The 18,908-nt window shown below is 37.1% G+C and overlaps 1 protein-coding gene across 10 annotated transcripts in view; it reads left to right on the top strand.

The window, feature by feature from the left end:
- The window catches only part of DOCK10 (dedicator of cytokinesis 10), a 289,663-nt gene that overhangs the window by 244,100 nt on the left and 26,655 nt on the right, over window positions 1–18,908 (top strand). For 6 of the 10 annotated variants that reach the window (XM_057551337.1, XM_057551336.1, XM_007166734.2 and 3 more), the window contains exons 34-48: window positions 475–586; window positions 1,299–1,420; window positions 1,509–1,623; window positions 1,711–1,777; window positions 2,001–2,048; window positions 2,615–2,716; window positions 4,776–4,900; window positions 6,190–6,302; window positions 7,943–8,080; window positions 8,770–8,952; window positions 9,361–9,471; window positions 10,845–11,060; window positions 14,952–15,009; window positions 15,324–15,422; window positions 18,434–18,540. In XM_057551337.1, the coding sequence (XP_057407320.1) occupies window positions 475–586; window positions 1,299–1,420; window positions 1,509–1,623; window positions 1,711–1,777; window positions 2,001–2,048; window positions 2,615–2,716; window positions 4,776–4,900; window positions 6,190–6,302; window positions 7,943–8,080; window positions 8,770–8,952; window positions 9,361–9,471; window positions 10,845–11,060; window positions 14,952–15,009; window positions 15,324–15,422; window positions 18,434–18,540 (1,716 nt within the window). The remainder of the gene's footprint in view (window positions 1–474; window positions 587–1,298; window positions 1,421–1,508; window positions 1,624–1,710; window positions 1,778–2,000; window positions 2,049–2,614; window positions 2,717–4,775; window positions 4,901–6,189; window positions 6,303–7,942; window positions 8,081–8,769; window positions 8,953–9,360; window positions 9,472–10,844; window positions 11,061–14,951; window positions 15,010–15,323; window positions 15,423–18,433; window positions 18,541–18,908) is intronic. The other 4 variants (XM_057551335.1, XM_057551334.1, XM_057551339.1 and 1 more) reach the window with 4 other exon arrangements.

The raw sequence follows: 18,908 nt of genomic DNA, 5'->3' as shown, positions 1-18,908 counted from the left end.
AGAGGTACAAACTATTATGTATAAAATAAGCTATAAGAATATATTATACAACATGGGGAATATAGCCAATATTTTATAATAACTGTAAATAGAGTATAACCTTTACAAATTGTGAATCCCTGTATTGTACACCTGTAACTTATATAATATTGTACATCAACTATACCTCAATTAAAATTTTTTTTAAATCAGTGAATTTATCAATAACCATTCCAGCCATTTAGTCTATATCTAAAAGATAGTTTCTACTACATTGTTAAAAATTTTTTAAATCACGTAAGAAATTAAACTGTGACTAAGAGTACGGTTTAACTATATTAATTTTCATTGACTAGTTTGGCAGAAGATTTTGCGAAAATATAAAAGATCAAATCACGTATCATCTAATTGAAAGTGTAACGAAGAAGGCATATGTGGGTTTACAATGCTGAAATATGATGATTCCCACTAATTTCTTCTGTGCTTTGAATACAGGGGTCTAGAGATGACCTCAGCACCAATGGAGGATTCCTCACCCAGTCAGCTATGAAACATGCAAACTCTGTGGACACATCATTTTCTAAAGATGTTTTAAATTCCATAGCAGGTACTTCAAACCTTCCAGACAGTTGTGTTTAACTCTCATCCGTGTTTACATTGTATATCACTGTGCGTTTTACCCACTCCATAATTCATTACACATAATCTATGTGACAAAGTATACTGCATTTATATAGCTGAAGAGTCTTGTTACATATTTCTTTGCATGCCGTCCAGCAACTTCCTCTTCTATTTAGTGTTCATTTTTACTTGATCAAGGAGCAGTCTTCTCCGCTGTTATCAAATTGTTTCATTCTGGAGACAATCTTGAAGTTTTCATTGCATATGGCCTTTTAAAATATAATAGCCCTTCAACTTCAAAGATTATTTTTAAGAACTATTTTGGAAATGTCATCTTAATTTCTTATAAACTGTCAAAAATTGAAAGCTTCTTCCCCAAAAGCATCATTAGGAACTTTTATTAAGCATTTTAAACAGAAACGTTCTTTAAAAAGCTTTTTAAGAAATCAAAGGAAAAAGCTTTATTTCCAGTTAAAATGGTCTAAATTTTCCTAAATCTTTAATGCTGGCATGGCTGTTATAATAATATTTTAAAAGTTGCATATCTTTCATGCCAATTCCAGACTCTATTATGTCAACTTTTCACAATACTGCTGCCACCTGAGTGATCAACATCTTTTTGGTTCATCATTTTAGCTTTTTGTGTTGTGTGCCCGTACATCTCATTACCGTCTGTGTGCTGTGGCTTGTGTTTACAGCATTTTCATCAATAGCTATTTCTACAGTAAACCATGCTGATTCCAGAGCTTCGTTAGCAAGTCTTGACTCCAACCCAAGTACCAATGAGAAGAGCAGTGAGAAGACCGACAACTGTGAAAAGGTACGGCTTCTCTCCCAAACTTACCAAGCATATTACCAGTCAGCAATCTCCTATTCTTACTCAATCCTAATTGGTTCTTCATTCCTAGATCCCAAGACCCTTGTCTTTGATAGGCTCAACTCTTCGATTTGACAAGTTAGATCAAGCAGAAACCAGGAGTCTTCTTATGTGCTTTCTTCACATTATGAAAACAATTTCAGAGGGTAAAGAGAGTTCTTTAAATTTAAATTTTTAAGAAAAAAAAAATTTGAATTTCAAAGAGTCTCATGCTACTCGGTGTTTCCTTTCAGAGACTCTGATTGCCTACTGGCAAAGAGCACCCAGTCCAGAGGTCTCCGACTTCTTCAGCATCTTGGAGTAAGTTTTAGAGTTGATTACATAACGCTTTTTTCTAGAATCTTCAAAATACTTTAGTATACCATTTTTCATTCTAGGTACCATATGGTGAATGATCTATCAGTAATAATGCATAAACTATTTAAAGAAAACTTAATATTTTTCTTTTAATATACTTGGATGAACACTTTGTATAAATAAAAAGGCATGAATAATTAGAATGTGACTTTTTTTTCCTTTCTAGTGTTTGTCTTCAAAATTTCAGATATCTAGGAAAACGTAACATAATAAGGTAATAATTTTAAATTCCAAAAGGTTAGTCTGATATTCTGAAAAAAATTATGACATATTATTAATGGATCAGGTTAGACTTAGAGATATATGTTAGAAATCTTAAAATGCAAATAAGGATTTTAAGGCTGACCTCACATGAGACATAGAAGTTTGATGGTTACCCTATAGCCGTAGTAGATCTAGGAACAGTTAAAGCTGTCCAGGGAAAAAGCACAAAACACATTTCCGAAAGGAAACCACATTTCATGTACCTTCTCAACTAATTTATCCATCTTTATATGAATATAACTTGAAAGATACCTATTTAAGAAAATACTTCCAATAAACTAAAAAAAAACAATCTGGAAAACTGTGCTGTCATCCTTTTCTCATGAGAGACAGCAGTACCCCTGGCATCTTCCCTAAACCCACAATTTCCCATTTCCAGAAGAAAATGTGATTTTATTTTTCATAGCATGTGGAATATTTCATTGTTCAGTAATCGCTTTGTCAGTTGCCGTTTTTTTAATTCATATATCAATTACAAACACTGAGCTAGGATTAAAACTTCAGTTTTCCTTGCAGAAAAATTGCTGCTGCGTTTAAATTCGTGCAGTCCACCCAAAACAATGGAACTCTCAAAGGATCTAATCCATCCTGCCAGACTTCTGGCCTCTTGCCGCAATGGTACTGTCACATTTGCTTGATATTTAAAATTATATTGTGAGTGTACATGGATGTGTGTGCGTGTGTGTGTATACATATATATATATATATATATAGGCTGTGAATACACACATATGCACACACACGTGCATGTGTGTGTGTGTGTGTGTCTGTGTATATATGTATCTCAAACCAAAAACAGATCTAAAGTAACTCTGTATGTTTCTCTGAAGAAACTTTGTCGGTACGTCCCTCTCTGCCCCAGTAGCTTGTGAAAACCTAAGAAGCAAAGATTATGCCTTATTTATGTGCACCTAGTGTACAATGCCTTTTATAGGGTCAATGAGTATCTTAATTTAATTGAACCTGAAAAGACATAATTCCAATAAATGCCTATTGTAATCTTTGCTAATCTAGTGACAAAGTAAAATGTGAGGTCATATCTCCCCTTTCCTCTTAGTAATTGTAATAATTTATCAGTATTCTTAGAGCTTAATGTGTTTTTTAAAGGGTCAAAGGCAATAGGAAGCATAGCTGGCCCTGTAAGCTCATTTTAGATTTTTTTAGTCATTAGGATAGTATATAAAGCCTAGGGTCACCCTTCATTAACCTACCCTACAGGAAACATTTGCCCTAAAATCCTACCTTAAAGCTCCTCTGGGTCTAGTAAATCAGAATTCTTTGCTAAAATTTTCTCCAGTTTGATTTATTCTCCCCAGGAGTATCATAATAATGTATAATATGAAAATGGCTATATTTTGGAAAGAGCTTTAGAAAGAAATATGAATGTAGTATATAGCTAATAAACCATAAAATAAATTTTGCCTGTTTATCCATGGGGACCCCTTGAAATGGTCCCCTTTTGAGAAAATAAATGGCAGTTGAGTAGAGGACTATAAACAATTACTTTAATGACAGTCGTAACCCACCTGAGGTCACTGCAGTTTTGGAGATGTCTGGTGGGTTAGATTTTAGGCTTCTCCCTAAACCATCTGGACAGGTCCTGGTCATTTTCACGACTCCCCTCCCAGAAGCCATGGCTTTTCCTCCAGGAGTTACAGACTGAAGGAGACGCAAAACCTGGAAATAATCCAATCCCAAAGGTCCAAGCCATACAGCCCCAAACCATACAGCCCCAAACCCATTATTCCTTGTAGCTACAGAAATGACCCAGACTCTCCTGGCTACTGAAAGCCAAAGTTAGATCTCTAGGGTCCCAATCCATCCAGAGCATTTGATTTAGCCAGAATCCAATAAGCCTTGAGAAGTAAGACAAAGAGAAAAAGTTGCTTCTTTTTTAGGCTTGACTCTTCAGTATCTCCTATTGCCTGCTTTCCTCAAAGAAATTTTCTATGACCTTGGCCATAAGATAGCTTAAATGAAAGCTTAAATGAAATGATAGCTTAAATGAAAGTTGGGAACAGGAAATATTCCTACTTCCTCATTCCCCCAGTTAGAAGTGCCAAGGGGCGTTGAATAAGAGCCCTGGCCATTATCCCTGCTCTGGGAAAGCAGCAGCTCAGAAGCCCCCTCAGCTCTTTCCCCAACAAGGATCATATGTCAGCCCTGCTGTGGGCATGACACAAATGCAAAGACAAATCCTGTAAGAATTTCCAAATGCAAAGAAGTAGGAGACAAAGGGTTGTTTTAGACTGGATTTTACTTTTCTGCATTTTACCTCCTAAAAATAATTGGTACAATTGAGCTATATAATATTGTACTTTCTTAATGTCTACGACTATGCCTTTCTGATCAACCAATAACCAACTTAACATGCATGGAATCCCATGATTTCATTAAATAATAATGAATATGTTTGTGCAGAATTTAATTCAGTATCTATTATTTGTCTGTTATCCTTTAGTATCTATTATCATTCTGAACCCTTTTTTGGCTTAAATAAAATTTCTCCAAAAGTACTTTTAAAAGTTCCTCTCATCATGTCACCTATAATTCATATTTTTAATAAAAAGTCTCTATTCAAAAATTTTTTAACATTTGACTCAATCAAGAGAATTTGAATGCAAATTTGGTTATCATATCCCTATGACTTTAAGCATTTTTGTCATTTCATTTTCAGGATGCACACCACTTCCAGTCATGAAGGACAGAAGCAGCACAGATCACAAACTTTACCAATAATTCGAGGCAAAAATGCACTTTCTAATCCTAAACTCCTACAGATGTTAGACAATACCATGACCAGTAAGTATAGCAGAAATAATAGAAACAAGATGGTTATCATTTTTCTCTAGATGTGTGCAGGACATAAAATGCATTGTTTCAGAAATGTAAAGAATGTTGCTGTGCCCCTGAGACCACTGGGATTCAGGCTTGCTGTAGCCTGAGGAACATTTCTGGGAGGAGAGAATCAGCAGGAAGCATCTAAAATAAAGTAGTGTCCTTATGAGGAGAAAGGGGAAAAGTAAAACTCTCAATATAGTATGCTCACTGTAGCTCCTCTGGAACCAAGTGACTTGGCATTGTGAGGGGTTAGGGTGGCCTCTCTCAACCGGATTACTGTCCACTCTTTGGGAAGAGGAGAAAGTTGTCCATGTCCTAGAAGCAGCAAGTGTGCCGTCTTGAATCCAGTGTTGCACACATTCCAGGTGTGAATGAGGAGAAAATGGGATCCAGTGTTTTTGTATCATGTAAGTGTTCTTGATTGTGGACACGTGACCACAGTTAGCTGTTTGAAGGTATTTGCCTTAACCTCTAAATACATTTAATCCCTTTCTGATGAGGCCATTAATGCAGATCATCCACTGAGACTCTACATTTGGTCTATTAATCTAGGAACATAAAACTTGACCCAGACTGATTATGGAGGAAATGTGACTCTACCAATGGCTGAATCAATGGAAAAGTAGTGAGAAATAATGGACAACAGACTACTCTGGTCCTTTGGAAACTCTATAGCTGACAAATGAAAAGGGCACACACACTGTCTTAATCAGTTTGAGCTGCTACAACACAATACCACAGACTATGTAGCTTAAACAACAAACATTTATTTCTCATAGTTTTAGAGGATGAGAGATCCAAGATCAAGGCGCCAGCAGATTTGATGTCTGGTAAGAACCACGTTTGAAGATGGCCAACTTCTTGCTGTGTCCTCACATGACAGAGAGAGCGAGATGATCTCTCTGGTGTCTCTTTTTATAAGGGCACTAATCCCATTCATGAGGGTTCCATTCTCATAACCTAATTACCTCTCAAAGACTCTGCCTCCAAATACCGTCATATTGTGGATTAGGGCTTTGACATATGAATTTGCAGGGACACAAACTTTCAGTCTATAGCACCCACTAAAAACTCTGTCTCTGTTTTTGCTTCAGCCAATAAAGAAATTGAACAAATGAAAGCACCTTGATTTAATAAAATTACTCGTCAAAACACCAGTAAACATTGACTATGTTGTAATAGAAAAAAGTTCTTTTTAGGGTACAAAGATTTGTCTCAGACATTTATGCATTTTCTACTTTATTTTGTAGGCAACTCCAATGAAATAGACATCGTGCACCACGTGGACACAGAGGCCAATATTGCTACAGAGGTTTGCCTGACTATTCTAGACCTGCTAGCCCTCTTCACTCAGGTCCACCAGGTGAGTGTGACTGTAACTTCTTCTGTAATATGATAAAATGAAAGGTGGAAAAGTCATGTGAAGTCAAGAATATGTTTTTAAGGTTTTTATGACATTTAATGAAATGTATTAACCTTACATAAATCAACCTAAGTGTGAGTGGAAAACATGTTAAAGAAGAGATTCAGAATTTATCAGAAGTTGGCGAATGCTCAATTGATATACACACAGACATATTTCCTTATTGTCCAATAATAAACAATCTTTCTTCCTTGTTTCTCTTGCTTTACTGTCAGGCAAGTTGGGCTGAGCGAGAATGTGACTCTACTTTTTCAGTATCAAAGGGAGAGACAAATGACAGCTAGATACAACAGATAAACAGATACAACAGCTAGAGAAAACAGAGTGATAATGTTGAGCATCTTTTTACTTACTTACCATCTCTATATCTTTGTGTGCTTACTTACCATCTCTATATCTTTGGTGAAGTGATACCACTACCTACCATTAGAATGGTTGCAGTTAAAAAGACTGACCATACCAAGTTTTCTCAAGGATATGGAGAAACTGGAACTCTCATTCACTGATGGTGGGAATACAAAATGATACAAACACCTTGAAAAAAAGTATGCTGGAATGAAGGTTCAACATAATCTATCATGTGACCAGCCATTCCAATACTAATAATTTACCCAGGAAAAATAAAAGCATTTGTTCACACAAAGCTTTGTACATCAATATTCATAGAAGCTTTGTTTTTTAATAATTAAACACTGGAAACAACCCAAAAGTACATCAACAGGTGAATGGATTTTTTAAAATAGTGGTATTGAAACATATCCATACAATAGAATATACAATATAAAATTTTATAAATTATGAACTATAGAAATTATGTCAATTACACCCCAATGAAGTTATTAAAAACATTAGCTCAACCTAATGAGCTTTCAAACGTTAAGGGTTAAATTAGAAAAAGTTGGGTCGGTTGAATAGTCTGCACCAAACAGAATGATTATAGCAAGAAAGTCTTATTTTCAAGTAAAATGTTAGCATGGCGGTCGAAAAACCAAAATCCATATTTTAATTCTTTATTGCTCGATGGAAATGTCAATCAAATCTCATACATCTTACAGGCTCTATCAGTGCCTTTGAGGACCTGCCTGTCTGTGACCACATCTGCTACCTCTCTCCCGACCCTGCCCCACTCACCATGCTTAGGCTACTCTGCTCTTTTTTCTCTTTTTTTCTTTTTTCTCTTTTTTCTCTGCTTGAACTCATAAGCTCCGATCCATCTCAAGTCCCTGGTACCAACTGTTTTTCTTTCCTTGGACAATCCTCCCAGATCTGCCCATGGCTGACTTTTTCAGTTCACATGTCAATTCATCCATTAGAGAGATCTTAACCACCCTATATAAAGTAATCTTATCCCCCAAAGCAATTACTTTCCATCATATATCATTCTACTCTATTTTCTTATTTAGTAACTTTTTTCAGTCACTGCTCTATGTAAGTTTCATTGGGAACATAGACCTTATTCAACACTTTATTTCCACACCCAGAATTGTGCCTATCACATAGTAGGACCAGAGTAAATATTTTTTGAAAGAATAGAGGTGTCCTTTCACTCATCCTAAATAACTGCTGTGTTAAATTTCCAGAGACAACTCCAACAATCTGAATGTCAAAATTCAATGATGAAAAGGGTCTTTGATACCTACATGCTCTTTTTTCAAGTCAACCAATCAGCCACAGCACTGAAGCACGTATTTGCCTCTTTGAGGCTATTTGTATGCAAGGTAAGGGTCCTCCAGGTTTCAAGAAAAGCTCAGTGAAGTGTTTATTGCTGACAATAAACACATATTAATCCTTACATCTCTCAGTATCGAGGGAAGAAGGTTTGTTTTCTTCTATTTGATTTATTTGGTTTTATTAGACGATTTATTTGGTTTTATTAAACTATTTGATTCATGGTCTCAAAATAAGTTCAGAGCCTTGGCAGCCTATCTGCTGGATATCAAAAGGGAATAAAATTAGCACCTGGCCATCAATTCTTTGGGTTCTCAGTGTTTGTGGCAGAGAGTTAGGTAAAATATACACCATCAACCGTGATGTCCGTTCCTGCCAAGTCAAAGGTTCTGCATTAGAAACAGGAGAGTCCACCTTTGAGGACTCTGGTGGTTTTACAGTGTTGGGTGAATAGAAACTATTTCAGATCTCTCATTCCATTGCTTTGGGTAGTCATCCGTTACTGATGCAAGGGGTACTGACAACGTAGAGAATGATTATTTCTAGGAAAAAAAAAAAGAAATACTAACATAGACTTCAGTAAATAAGATTATATCCTCTTCCACCTGCAAATGGGAGAAAAAGTCTAGGTTAAGAAAAAAAGAAAGAAAGATTTTATTCGAAGGGATTTTAAAATTTGAGAATGAACAGAGCAAAATGAAGGAATTTGCTCACTTCACCAGCACTTCTGTTTCCGTAGTTTCCTTCAGCGTTCTTCCAAGGGCCTGCCGACTTGTGTGGATCATTCTGCTATGAAGTCCTAAAATGCTGCAACCACAGGTCACGGTCAACTCAGACGGAAGCGTCAGCACTTCTATACTTTTTTATGAGGAAGAATTTTGAATTTAACAAGCAAAAGTCAATTGTCCGGTCCCACTTACAAGTAAGTGCTGCCAATTTCCATTAATGTTGTTGTTAAAACCATTCATCTGTTTCAGCATTGATAAAAGCCTACTGTTTCCAGGGCAACCAGTTCCCAACTCTTCCATCAGATTCCTCCTTAAAGATGCTCAGTTCCGATTCATAGAAAGAGTGCAGCTGGGCAGAAATCAGCAAAGCCCATAACTCCACCTGTACTTTTCCTTTCTTCTGCCAGGGAATAGAATCATAGAATACACAACTCAGGGACCATGATTGTTTCTAGGATGCCAAATCCCACCAGATTCTGAGCACATTCATTGGGCCTACAGGGAGAAATTAATGATACATTCATCCAACTCAGTGGATTTCTGTACAACTAGTATTTCGGAGTTACTTGCTTTTGAGGTTTCGTTTTCCTTTTCTCTTTCAGCTTATCAAGGCCGTAAGCCAGTTAATAGCTGATGCTGGGATTGGAGGCTCTCGATTTCAACATTCCCTTGCAATTACCAATAATTTTGCTAATGGAGACAAGCAAATGAAAGTAAGAAATGCTTTGCAGACTTTTTTAAAGAATTGGGAATAAACTAAACTGGATTCTTTTCGCGAGATACCAAAATCATAAAAAATACAAATTCTGTATTTTGTTTATTGACCCTTTGAGTACTTATATTGAGTCCACTTGCTTGAATGGATAATCAGCTCTTACACTTTCAGCATATACTCAGTTAAGTGGAATTTCCAAGATATGGGGTTGAATGATGCTTAAAAAGAAAACTAACCACAGATATCAGATACCAAGAAATACAGTGTTTCTCTCATAATCCCATTCTTGGTCAAATTCATTTTATCTCTTTTAAAACTTTCTGGAGCGGCTTCCCTGGTGGCACAGTGGTTGGGAATCCGCCTGCCAATGCAGGGGACACGGGTTCAAGCCCTGGTCCGGGAAGATCCCACATGCCGCGGAGCAGCTAAGCCCATGTACCACAACTACTGAGCCTTCACTCTAGAGACCATGAACCACAACTACTAAAGCCCATGCACCTAGAGCCCGTGCTCCGCAACAAGAGAAGCCACTGCAATGAGAAGCGAGTGCACCGCAACGAAGAGTAGCCCCTGCTCACTGCAACCAGAGAAAGCCCGTGTGCAGCAACGAAGACCCAACACAGCCAAAAATAAATAAATTTTGAAAAAAAACAAAAAACTTTCTGGAGACTTGTCCTTCAGTTATAATACTGAAAAGTTCAGGGATAGAGCCTGGTGTCAGGCATGGCTGAACCCAGGGATTAAAATAATGTTTTCAGATCCCCTTCCCCTACCGCCTCTATTTTTGCCTTTCTCCTTGTCTCTCAGTTCAGTTTTCTTCTTCCTTTACTTCATTTACAGGTAGGCTCTCCCCATGAGCTTACTCTCTCAGAAATTCTGAGGACAATAGTAGTATTCTATGGGTGGGAAAAGCATCTTGTTCTGTAGTGCCAATTAAAGTCCCAGGACTGAGTCTCTTTGATCCAACCTTGTTTCATATGCCCAACCCTAAGCCAATCACTGTGACCTGGAATATAAAAGAATATGATTGATTGGCCAGGCCCATATCATGTGTCACCCCTGGTGCCTGGGAATGGAGTCGACCCATTCAAATCATGTGAACTAGAGCCAGAGAGGATGCTAGAGGATGTCGGGATGCTATCACTAGAAGGTAGGCTAGGAGACAAAATGGAATCTACTACAGTTCATCTTCAAATGTGTACAACTGCAATCACAATACACAGAATTTGTCCATAAAGAATATACATATCTGTGAACAATATTTAGAATGCACCAGACTGTGATGCCAAGCCATAGCTAAAAACGTAACTTGAAGTGAGTTAATTTGTGAGTTCTAAACAGATAATGACCCAGGCTCTCTGTTTTCCAAAGAACAGCAATTTCCCAGCAGAGGTGAAAGATCTGACTAAACGTATAAGGACTGTTTTAATGGCCACGGCTCAGATGAAGGAGCATGAGAAGGATCCCGAGATGCTGGTGGATCTCCAGTACAGCCTGGCAAACTCCTACGCAAGCACCCCCGAGCTACGGAGGACCTGGCTGGAAAGCATGGCCAAAATTCATGCGAGAAACGGAGACTTATCCGAGGTGATTAGCAAAGACTCAGTCATTCTTCATTAGTTGTCCTCTTGATCAGGATGATTGGATTATCATTTACAGCAGGAATATAAAAAGTTATCATATTTCCCCACTAATGTCGATATGACCTAATTATATGTTATGTGCATTACATTTGCATGTAGGATTCAAGGATGCCTAACTCCATGTAAATAATATCAAATAAAAGCCAGTGTCTTGGGGGCCAGCTGCAGTTGTAGGATGTGTAATGGAGACCAAATGCTAAAAGCCTGAGGCTAAGGAGGATGGTTGTAAGGGTGTCTGGAAATTGAATTATATAAGTTGGTGTTCTGTGTGTTAAAATTTCTTCCCTGGAATTGGAGTTGAATGGGAAAACTCACCATCGAGGTGAGTCAACTCAGGTTGGGATAATCTGTCCTCATGTGCAGCTAGTCTGAACTAGCGTTGGAAAGGTTAACACTCCTAAGAGCCACATGAGAAGAGGCCACTGTGTGATGGTTATAAATCAATAGGTAACTTTTTTCTTTTTTAACATCTTTATGGGAGTATAACTGCTTTACAAAGGTGTGTTAGTTTCTGCTTTATAACAAAGTGAATTAGTTATACATATACATATATCCCCATATCTCTTCCCTCTTGCGTCTCCCTCCCTCCCACCCTCCCTATCCCACCCCTCTAGGTGGTCACAAAGCACCGAGCTGATCTCCCTGTGCTATGCGGCCGCTACCCACTATCTATTTTACATTTGGTAGTGTATATCTGTCCATGCCACTCTCTCACTTTGTCCCAGCTTACCCTTCCCCCTCCCCATATCCTCAAGTCCATTCTCTAGTAGGTCTGAGTCTGTATTCCCATCTTGCCCCTAGGTTCTTCATGACCATTTTTTTGTTTGTTTTTTAGATTCCATATATATGTGTTAGCATACGGTATTTGTTTTTCTCTTTCTGACTTATTTTACTCTGTATGACAGACTCTAGGTCCATCCACCTCACTACAAATAACTCAATTTCGTTTCTTTTTATGGCTGAGTAATATTCCATTGTATATATGTGCCACATCTTCTTTATCCATTCATCTGTTGATGGACACATAGGTTGCTTCCATGTCCTGGCTATTGTAAATAGAGCTGCAATGAACATTGTGGTACATGACTCTTTTTGAATTATGGTTTTCTCAGGGTATATGCCCAATAGTGGGATTGCTGGGTCATATGATAGTTCTATTTTTAGTTTTTTAAGGAACCTCCATACTGTTCTCCATAGTGGCTGTATTAATTTACATTCCCACCAACAGTGCAAGAGGGTTCCCTTTTCTCCACACCCTCTCCAACATTTATGGTTTGTAGATTTTTTGATGATGGCCATTCTGACCGGTATGAGATGATATCTCATTGTAGTTTTGATTTGCATTTCTCTAATGATTAATGATCTTGAGCATTCTTTCATGTGTTTGTTGACAATCTGTATATCTTCTTTGGAGAAATGTCTATTTAGGTCTTCTGTCCATTTTGGATTGGGTTGTTTGTTTTTTTGATATTGAGCTGCATGAGCTGCTTGTAAATTTTGGAGATTAATCCTTTGTCAGTTGCTTCATTTGCAAATATTTTCTCCCATCCTGAGGGTTGTCTTTTCATCTTGTTTATGGTTTCCTTTGCTGTGCAGAAGCTTTTAAGTTTCATTAGGTCCCATTTGTTTATTTTTGTTTTTATTTCCATTTCTCTAGGAGGTGGGTCAAAAAGGATCTTGCTGTGATTTATGTCATAGAGTGTTCTGCCTATGTTTTCCTCTAAGAGTTTGATAGTGTCTGGCCTTATATTTAGGTCTTTAATCCATTTTGAGTTTATTTTTGTGTATGGTGCTAGGGAGTGTTCTAATTTCATTCTTTTACATGTAGCTGTCCAGTTTTCCCAGTACCACTTATTGAAAAGGCTGTCTTTTCTCCACTGTATATGCTTGCCTCCTTTATCAAAGATAAGGTGACCATATGTGTGTGGGTTTATCTCTGGGCTTTCTATCCTGTTCCATTGATCTATATTTCTGTTTTTGTGCCAGTACCATACTGTCTTGATGACTGTAGCTTTGTAGTATAGTCTGAAGGCCAGAAGCCTGATTCCTCCAGCTCCGTTTTTCTTTCTCAAGATTGCTTTGGCTATTCGGGTCTTTTGTGTGTCCATACAAATTGTGAAACTTTTTGTTCTAGTTCTGTGAAAAATGCCAGTGGTAGTTTGATAGGGATTGCATTGAATCTGTAGATTGCTTTGGGTAGTAGAGTCATTTTTACAATGTTGATTCTTCCAATCCAAGAACATGGTATATCTCTCCATCTATTTGTATCATCTTTAATTTCTTTCATCAGTGTCTTAAAGTTTTCTGAGTACAGGTCTTTTGTCTCCTTAGGTAGGTTTATTCCTAGGTATTTTATTCTTTTTGTTGCAATGGTAAAAGGGAGTGTTTTCTTAATTTCACTTTCAGATTTTTCGTCATTAGTGTATAGAAATGCAAGAGATTTCTGTGCATTAATTTTGTATCCTGCTACTTTACCAAATTCATTGATTAGCTCTAGTAGTTTTCTGGTAGCATCTTTAGGATTCTCTGTGTATCGTATCATGTCATCTGCAAACAGTGACAGCTTTACTTCTTCTTTTCTGATTTGGATTCCTTTTATTTCTTTTTCTTCTCTGATTGCTGTAGCTAAAACTTCCAAAACTATGTTGAATAATAGTGGTAAGAGTGGGCAACCTTGTCTTGTTTCTGATCTTAGTGGAAATGGTTTCAGTTTTTCACCATTGAGAACGATGTTGGCTGTGGGTTTGTCATATATGGCCTTTATTATGTTGAGGTAACTTTTCTCTATGCCTACTTTCTGGAGGGTTTTTATCATAAGTGGGTGTTGAATTTTGTCGAAAGCTTTCTCTGCATCTATTGAGATGATCATATGGTTTTTCTCCTTCAACTTGTTAATATGGTGTATCACAATAGGTAACTTTTTAATGTCTGTTTAACCACTGGGAGGATTTATGTGCAGCAATTCACAGTACCCAAGTGGCTTCTGGGCACCAAGTGGGGAAGTTCTGCTTTACTGTATTCCCAGGATTGTGCCCTCTTTGGGAAGAGATGAATTTGTGTAGGAAAACTGAAGTCCTAAATACATGTGAAGGACTCTGGGATGGAAGTAGATCTGACCAGAGACCTCACTTGGTAGCAGTTTGGTGAGGACAAAAATGAGCAGCCCCAGTTCCCTTGGACCGCCCTGAAAATGGAGGAGTTTCTCCATAAAACTTCAAAAGGCAAAGTTGAAGTCATTTGGACTCTTCAGCAGGTCAGGGTCTACTCTGTGTTCAGCAGTGTTCGAGGGCTTTGCAGGAGATTTTACAGAACAAAAAAACTTAGCTCAAATAATCTGGTTGATGAAAGCACACGTGATATATTAGGTCACACTATTTTATCAAGTGCTGCCTTGTGCGGCTACCATTTTAAAGACAATACAAATTCTAAGGGGGGCATTACTGGAAGTAGAAAAAAGTAAGAAGATGGCTTATTTTTACTTCCAGTTTATATCCAGGTGCTATTTAGAGAGAGAGGAGAGACATAGATATTAAGGAAAGAAGATAATTCTATAGGAAAATTCTTCAGGCCAGCTCATTCACCCACCTGAAAACTACATCAAGAAAAACAAACCAAAAAAATTCCCAAATAGGCATTTTATTCTTGATGGTGAACTTTTTGGAAATCTAATTGATTCTCATTTCTGGTTCTACCATGGAAAGGGTTTCTCTACATATTCTGACTTGGAATACTGACTGACCTTGGAGGATTAATCCTAATAAGATAGATAGTAAAATCTACAGTATTAAATAAATGGTAAAATCTTCCTCTCAAACCGTTTTCTTTTTTCTTACAGGCTGCTATGTGTTACATTCATATAGCTGCCCTCATCGCAGAATACCTAAAAAGAAGGGGTAAGACAACCTTGTGAGGGGAGGAAGTCCAGAAATCAACATGTTGAAACCTAACTTAAAATTTATTTATTAATTTTAAGTTTTATTAATCTCGATGTTTTATTAAGCAATGTTAATTTTCACAGATATTTCTAATTATGCTGTACTTTTAAGTTTTAACTCTCTCTTCCATGCCATTATCATGCTTATTTTACGTCCAACCAGGCTAACTGGTCCGCTTCTTAGTTCCAAATGAGACGGCTTCATTGGTTAACATAAGCTTGAATTAACATAAACATGTGACAATGTCCTAACCTCATCTTGCACTACCATAGGTTACTGGAAAATGGAAAAGATTTGCACACCATCCTTGCTCCCGGAGGATATCCACCCCTGTGATAGCAACCTATTACTAACAACTCCCAGTGGAGGAAGTGAGTGATCTACCTGGGCTCCTTTATCCCCAGGGAATGGTGCCGAGAAAACCAAGTCGCTGCTTCAATTTTGTTCCAGTGAAACTCTTAAATGTATTCCTAGAAGCAAAAACTATCTCAGACCTACATAACTTACTCCGTAAAATCCCAAAGTTTCTACCATTCAGAAATTCCATCCATCCAAACTTTTATGAAGTTTAGAGACCTAAAGAGTTCTCAGCAAACAGAACTGCATCTTATCCAATATTATGGCCATGTTTTACTACCAATTTGCATGGTAGTCTGTCTTCGGGATTTTATTCTGAAATGGATGAATTGTTTAAAATTGCAAGAGACATCCATTCAACTGTTGAAATGTAATACAACTGTTTATTCAAAATAAGGGCTGCAGAAAGAGAGACATATAAATATAGTGTATATACAAGACTACACTTATAATCAACAGGCTCCATTTTCTTTTTGTAAAGCATACACTGATTCTCACAATTTATAACATATAATAATTTACAGTATGGTTTTCCTTCAATTAAAATGATTCCATCTTTAACATCTGATAGAGATTTTCTAACAATAACTAAAGAATTACTCTTTGTTTAAAAAAATTTGTCAATATAACCTTGCAAAAGTTTGTTCAAACCCAGAGTTTATGAACCGTGGTCTATTTCACATCACTATCTTAACTTTCAAAATGCAGTGGAAAGCTCACTGTATGAACAACAGAAACAGATCTTTAGATGTTAAGATTAAAATACCTAAACAAAAGGGAAAAGGACTTTGGTTACAATATTTTGGAAACATAATTGGTCCCTTATTCTTTTAAATATGTATTTATTTCCTAAAGAGTTTCAGTGGATTTTGCAAATAAGATATTGGAACCAAATGACCAGACTGAATTCTGAGACAGTGAGCTCACTTGTTTGAGGGCCTTGGAGAAGGGACTAGACCTGGCTTTATGACTCATGTCCACAATAAAAGTCAGGGATCTTCTTGCTCAGTTTCATACCTCCTACTTAGCCTTATTTTTATAGACAAGTCATCAAAACCATCATTGTTGTATTTAACATGCCTTTCCTCCCCATCTAATTATTTTTCATAGTCAGATACCATACAGTTTTATAAAAACTATTTTATATTCTGACTGAAACAAAATTGGAGAAACCAGATAAAGCTAGGTGTCAGTGTGAGAAGTTGTGGAAACTTATAGCCCAAAATGTTGTGTGAATCTTTAATATTCAAAAAAATCTAAATACTTTTAGACCAGTGGTGATATTAGAATAACATACCCATTGAGAAACACATATACAGTTGACCCTTGGACAACGAGGGGGTTAGGGGCGGTGACCCTGCCAGTCGAAAAACCCACATGTAACTTTACAGTCGGCCCTCCATATCCACATCCACGGATTCGACCAACTACAGACTGTGCAGTGCTGCATGCGTACTTATTGAAAAAAATCTGCATGTGAGTAGACTCATGTAGTTCAAACCATGTTGTTTAAGGGTCAACTGTATTTGTTTTGTAAACTTTGAATTAAGGAAGGTGATTATTTATGATGCATTAGCAGATACTTGTATTCATTGGCATATATCTGAAGCTCATTGGCGTATATTTGAAGTCCTCAATGTACTTGTATGTTATGATGTTTCTAAGTCAAAGAAGTAAACTGTCCCTTCACTACAATGCACATGTGATAAGAATGCAGTCGAACCTCCGTATCCGGGGGTTCCAGATCTGCAGATTCAACCAGCCGCTCCATCAGTGAGAACCCATGGATATGGAGGACCAATTGTCCTATGCCATTTTATATAAAGAACTTGAGCATTTGTGGAATTTGATATCTGATATCTGTGGAGGTCCTGGAATCAATCCCCTGCGGATACTGAGGGATGACTGTATAGGTGAATTGAGGTGACTCCAGAAAACATGGCTTCCTCAGTTGTACTAACAATCATCATTATCCCACAAGAAGTGACTTTTCCTGCTCCAATCAATGCTCATATATTTAATGTGTTTAATTTCCAAAGAAAAATATTAATAAAAAGTAGGAAAGGAGAGCTTTTAATGCAAGGATTCAATTGCAATCATTATTATCGTCATTTCTAGCATGTTTGGGGGTGATAGGTTAGTTACATAGCCAATGATCTGATTATTAAAAATGGAAATATCTACAAAAGTATTAACTATAACTTAAAAAGCACTTGCTCCAGGGCAGCCACTGCACTAAGCTCTGTACTGGCAATATCTCCATTAGTTGCCAATAAGGAGTCTGAGTTAGGTGCTGTTATCACCTCATGTTTACAGGTGAGAAAACCTAAAGAAGTTAAGCAACCTGCCGCAGACTCCCTTGTTAGCTTGTGATGGGGCTGAAGTTCAAGGGCTGGTCTATCACTCCAGACTGTGCTGTTAACCTCTGATACTCCCTGACGTTCTGATCTGATCCCTTGTGTAGCACATTACCCATTATCAACTGTTTTCATATGCATCCTCAGAGCCAGATCTTTTTTAAGCTTGGTGGCCAAGAGGCTAAGAAAATTTGAGACGTTTTCTAGATAATGCAGAAGAGTGAAAGTTAGTAAGTATTGATATTGTCTTTACAGTGCACTGATGATACCAGGTGTTTTCTCTAATACTAATACTTTGAATCCTTTCAACATCCTTTGAGATAGATATTAATGTATCTGGTTTAACAAATGAGGGATACAGACTCCAAGAGATTAATTAAACCAGAACATTGGAGCTACATCAATCTGCAAGCCTGTGCTCTGTCCATAATCCCATACCAGCTCGTTGTAGAAAACAGGTCACCTGAAAATGATAAAAAAAAAAAAAAATTATAAAAAGGGGAAGATTGGTTGCCTAGAAGAGAGTATTTATCAACAGTCATAATCTAACCATCTCATTGAGTGTGTGAGCTTTCTAACCACCACATGTCACATCATGAAGAAAGGCACTGTCTAATCCAAGCAGGATTTGTCTCAAATAATGATACATTTTGCTTTGTCCTCTCAAGGCATGTTCTCTATGGGCTGGCCAGCTTTTCTGAGCATTACACCAAATATTAAAGAAGAAGGGGCAATGAAAGAAGATTCAGGAATGCAAGACACACCATACAATGAGGTTAGACCAAAATGATTGAGTGTACAGTAATTGAGTAAAAAGATGCATTGAATTGTAACATTAAGCTAAAGAGAAAATCTTATTCAGAAATCAAATAAAGTTATTCTATAACATGACTTAGGCAAAATAAAATGCAGGCTAAAATTAAACTAAGATTAATAGATATCAGATTCCATTGATAAAGCATAATTTTCAATCAAAATTTAAACTAAATTTTATTTCTCTAAGATGGAGCCAAATATATACGATCAGCTTTTCTACAAAATATAATATCTGTAGTCTGTTGGTAAATGTGGTAAGGGATGCTGAAAATTTGTTGAGCTGGTCACAACTTTATTTAATGCATTAGAAGATTTATTAACAAATAG

The sequence above is a fragment of the Balaenoptera acutorostrata genome, chromosome 8 (genome assembly GCF_949987535.1).
Source record: "Balaenoptera acutorostrata chromosome 8, mBalAcu1.1, whole genome shotgun sequence".
In the NCBI taxonomy this organism is placed as follows: Eukaryota; Metazoa; Chordata; class Mammalia; order Artiodactyla; family Balaenopteridae; genus Balaenoptera; species Balaenoptera acutorostrata.
The sequence above is the reverse complement of the archived record's forward strand: the minus strand, read 5'-3'. Positions and strand labels throughout refer to the sequence as shown.